Raw genomic sequence first — 4282 nt, 5'->3', positions numbered from 1 at the left:
CATGTTTAATCAGATATCCTGATTTTGTTTAGGAAGTTCATAGACCGAATTCACACTCTGGGTTTTTTTTTTTTTGAGATCATGTATCAATTATTAAGTGAGGTGGAGTGATATTAATGAAGTTAAGAAAGGGAAGACGAGGATAGGACATGAAACGAGTGAGTGCATGAGGCAAGAAAGGAAAGCATTGATTGAGATAGAGATGGACAGATGGGGCTCAAAGACAAAACAGACCAGCTCTTCTTGGGTCCTTAAAACAGGAGTTTTTGTTTCGGCTTCTCAATCTTACATTTTTTTTTTTACAAAAGATGATGGAAAAAAAAAACTTAAAAATTAAAGAAGTTTGAAATGGATACGCATTCAAATACGGAGGACTGAAACTGATAAAAGGATAATGGATGGGAAAGAGGCCTAATGCACGATACCTGTTGGTGGTTAGGTGGTAGTCCCTGCCCTGCCCCCCTCTTTGGACCCATTCCCTAGATTCCTTCTCTCTCTTTCTCTCATTGTAAATCCCCCTCACTTTAGACCCCAAAACATATCTAATCATCCATGAATGATCCAACTCATTTCTCTTTTCTCTTAAGCAACTCTTATTCTCTTCACACACCCATGACACCGTAAAATATCACAATTTTCTCTTTCTAAGAAACCCTAAACTCTTTTTCACCCATATGAACACTTTGCTTTTCTTCTTAATTAACTTGTTTAAACAAAAACAAAATCAAATTTTGTTAGGCCTATTTTATGTATATTATATTATTTTTCCTCTCTCTAAGTCACCCAGTTCACATTATTAAAACATGAATACGCCATTGTCTCTTAAGTGGTAGAGAAAAAAAGACCAATACAATGAAAATGACCTCAAATAATTGGAGTTAGGATGGTATTGGAATCACTCTTTGATAATATTTTCGGAGGCATCACATTACTATTACCAGGTTCAATTCCCATTTAATTTTCTAACTATGCCTTCTTTTTCTTTTCTCACTTTTGTCCTAAACAAGCAAATGCGTGTTTCAAAAATTGTTGCTATTTTTTTTAAACCACTTCTTACGAAATTTTGTTTACTGTTTTTTTTTTTTAAAAAGACATCTTTTCCATCTGCGATAGCAAAAGCAAAGTCCTATTTATAAAAAGAAAATAAAATTAAAAACATATTTTTTAATCAAATAAATCCATCCTGATATAAGGAGAAGCAGAACTGTATTCATCATTCATGCATAACTCTCTCTCCCTCTCTCAGAAAATATATTATACAAGAAAGAAAGCTTTTTTTGCAAGTAGTTGATAAGGTATATAAGCTATCCCCTTTTAACAAATCACTGCACCACCTTCCAATTCAAGAAATTCCAATTTTCCTTATTATTTCATAATCAAATCTATCTTCTGCTTTTCTCACATTAAACTTTGTGTCCAATCCGAGCCGAGGATCTGCTGCATAGCCTTCTTTCCTCGAACAACAGCATGACAGTCATCAGATGATGAACATAGAGTTTTGTTAGTAGTAATAGAGGCTTATTAAGGCCCTGAGCCCCTGACTGCTGTGCTGGGTCATGTCTTGCAATGGGATGGCTTTTTTCCCAGCAAATTTCATGCTCCAATCTCCTCATGAAGAAGATCATCAACCCTCAACTTCTATCAATCAAATGCTTCCTTCTTGCCCGCCCCAAGACTTCCATGGTATTTTTTTATATCTTTCTATCTCTACTGAATAGAAAAAAAATAAGGGTTTAGCAGTTTATATATGGAAAGTATATATGATTGAATATTTTGATTTTTCCTTTAGGTGTGGCATCATTTCTTGGGAAGAGATCAATGTCATTTTCAGGGATAGATGTGTGCGAAGAAGCAAATGGGGAGGATGATTTATCAGATGATGGTTCACAGGCAGGAGAAAAGAAGAGAAGACTTAACATGGAGCAGGTAAAGACTCTTGAGAAGAACTTTGAGTTGGGTAATAAGCTTGAACCTGAGAGAAAAATGCAGCTGGCTAGGGCTCTTGGTTTGCAACCAAGGCAGATTGCTATTTGGTTTCAAAACAGAAGAGCTAGATGGAAAACCAAGCAGCTCGAAAAAGACTATGATCTCCTTAAGAGACAGTACGAAGCGATCAAAGCAGATAATGATGGACTCCAAGCTCAGAACCAAAAGCTGCATGCTGAGGTAATAATCTTAACTAAATATACAAACGTCTTCATTCACCTTTCTGTTTTTATTTTTTCTTTATCATGTCGTCCTTGCTTTATGTTAAGAAAAGCTCTAAAGCTTCTATTCATCAATCGAGTATACAGTTGAATAATTGAGTTTGAAGACTATGATCTTCTATTATGATCATGCTTTATTGACTTTCTAGGGTGTCATGATTTATAGAACCTTATTTCTGCCAGTACTTTCCTGAACAAAACCTGTTTTCTTGTCACATGTTTACTATACTTTATGATGGGTTGATTAATCATTGTTATGAAGCTCATGGCAATAAATAGGGATCTTTCTTTCAAGTTACAATAAACCTGGGATATCTTCTGTCATTTTTAAATATATATATAAATATAAATTCCTTTGGTTGGGAAATGGTCTCATTATTTTATTTTGAAAGACCATAGAACTGGTATCAAATTATAAATTCAGCCTCTTAATTAAAATCGACAGTAGGCAGCTAGGGGAATATTTGGCTATTTAGTAGTATTATTAGTTTCTTTGTCTTTGAATGGATGCAGATAATGACACTGAAGAGCAGAGAACCAACCGAGTCTATCAACCTTAATAAAGAAACTGAAGGTTCTTGCAGTAACAGAAGTGAGAACAGCTCAGATGTGAAGTTGGATATCTCAAGAACACCAGCAATTGACAGCCCCTTATCTACTCATCCAACAAGCAGAACCTTCTTCCCAACATCCATTAGGCCAACAGGTGGTGCTGCACAACTATTCCAAACCTCATCGTCAAGGCCTGATCACCATCATCCATGTCAAAAGATGGATCAAATGGTTAAAGAAGAAAGCCTCAGCAACATGTTCTGCACCATTGAAGATCAAACTGGGTTTTGGCCATGGCTTGAGCAACCACATTTCAATTGATTCATAGTGTGAACTCATTGACCATGCTGTCAAACTTGGAACGTTCTTGATCTAGAGAGGGAAACTGCTGGTCATATATAATCATAATATTGAATGTTTTGGTGCCTTCAGAGTGGTGTATAAAAGTTGAATTATATTCAGTTTAAGACTTTTCATCAGGAGGGGCTGAAAAGATAATTATGGAGGAATAAAAGTGTCTTTTGGGTTATATAGATATATATATATCAGGTTTGCTAGGCTTAATTAGTAGAGAGAGAAATGTTTGCTAGTTTAGATTAATGCGAGAAGAATATCCAAGTTAATAATAACTTAGTAATTTTGCTGGTGATGACTAGTTGGTTTGCAGCAGCATGCAGCTCTAGCTAGCCTAGCATGGGCCATGAAAACAATAAAAAAAGGGGATTCTCTCTTGGTTCCATATTTTATTATTCTTTTTCTCGTTTATTGCTTTGGAATCAATCATGCATGTCTTTTGTGAAGATATGTTTTTAGCTGATTTCATCATCTAGTACTAATGGTGAACAAAATCTACCCGAAGTTAATTATAAAGTATTCTATTCCCTTTCTTTGTAAAAAAAAAAATGAAGAAAGAGAGTATCTAACACACATTTCAAGGGAAGAAGATGACAAATAGATGAATAGCAGAAGAAAACAAGGAGAGTTGGAAAATGGTCATCCTCGTGAAGGGGACGTAGGCAATGGCAAATCTTGTGCTGACAAACAAGGGAATGGCATCCAAAAGCCAATGTAGCCCACCTTTTGGCTTTTGACGCTACACAACACTGCCAACACTCTTTCTTACATTTTCATTTTATTTTATTTTATTTTATTTTATTTTATTTTATTTTGAGTCTTTGATTGCTGCAGCAACCAAAATAATAAATAATAAATACTAATAGAACTCATGTGACCCACTTACTGTCACCCACTCTCTAGCATCCAACAAAGTCCTCCTCCTTTACCCCACTTTCATGATTTCCTTTTTCTCCATCTCCATCTCCCCTTCCTTTCCCTTCGTTTCTTCTTCTACTACTCCTCCTTTCAATTCCTTCTTTTCAGTGGCAGATGTTAAGTAATTTTCAATTACATCACTTCTTTTTCTCAGTTGATCCAAACCAACAATGTTGATTCTAGCCTAAAAAAAAATTAATTAATCACTATATATTAGATAAATAAGTAAAATAGACTTTTTGTTAAAATTA

The 4282-nt window shown here is 35.1% G+C and overlaps 1 protein-coding gene across 1 annotated transcript; it reads left to right on the top strand.

Annotated features, from left to right (window-relative positions):
• Positions 1 to 935: 935 nt before the first annotated feature.
• LOC107951095 (homeobox-leucine zipper protein ATHB-13) lies at positions 936 to 3498 on the top strand. Its single transcript, XM_016886013.2, has 3 exons — positions 936 to 1683; positions 1790 to 2166; positions 2721 to 3498. Exons 1-3 carry the CDS (start codon positions 1557 to 1559, stop codon positions 3078 to 3080), a joined length of 864 nt encoding a protein of 287 aa, XP_016741502.1. The 5' UTR covers positions 936 to 1556; the 3' UTR covers positions 3081 to 3498.
• The last annotated feature ends 784 nt before the right edge of the window (positions 3499 to 4282 follow it).

This window comes from Gossypium hirsutum, chromosome A03 (assembly GCF_007990345.1).
Source record: "Gossypium hirsutum isolate 1008001.06 chromosome A03, Gossypium_hirsutum_v2.1, whole genome shotgun sequence".
NCBI lineage: Eukaryota > Viridiplantae > Streptophyta > Magnoliopsida > Malvales > Malvaceae > Gossypium > Gossypium hirsutum.
This window is presented reverse-complemented; position numbering and strand designations above follow the sequence as displayed.

What these genes read in the sequence shown, in the direction of transcription:
- LOC107951095 (XM_016886013.2), top strand. Translation starts at nt 1,557, where the DNA reads ATGTCTTGCAATGGGATGGCTTTTTTCCCAGCAAATTTCATGCTCCAA. An exon ending in CCCGCCCCAAGACTTCCATG is followed by an intron (nt 1,684 to 1,789) that starts GTATTTTTTTAT and finishes TTTTTCCTTTAG; the next exon opens with GTGTGGCATCATTTCTTGGG. An exon ending in ACCAAAAGCTGCATGCTGAG is followed by an intron (nt 2,167 to 2,720) that starts GTAATAATCTTA and finishes GAATGGATGCAG; the next exon opens with ATAATGACACTGAAGAGCAG.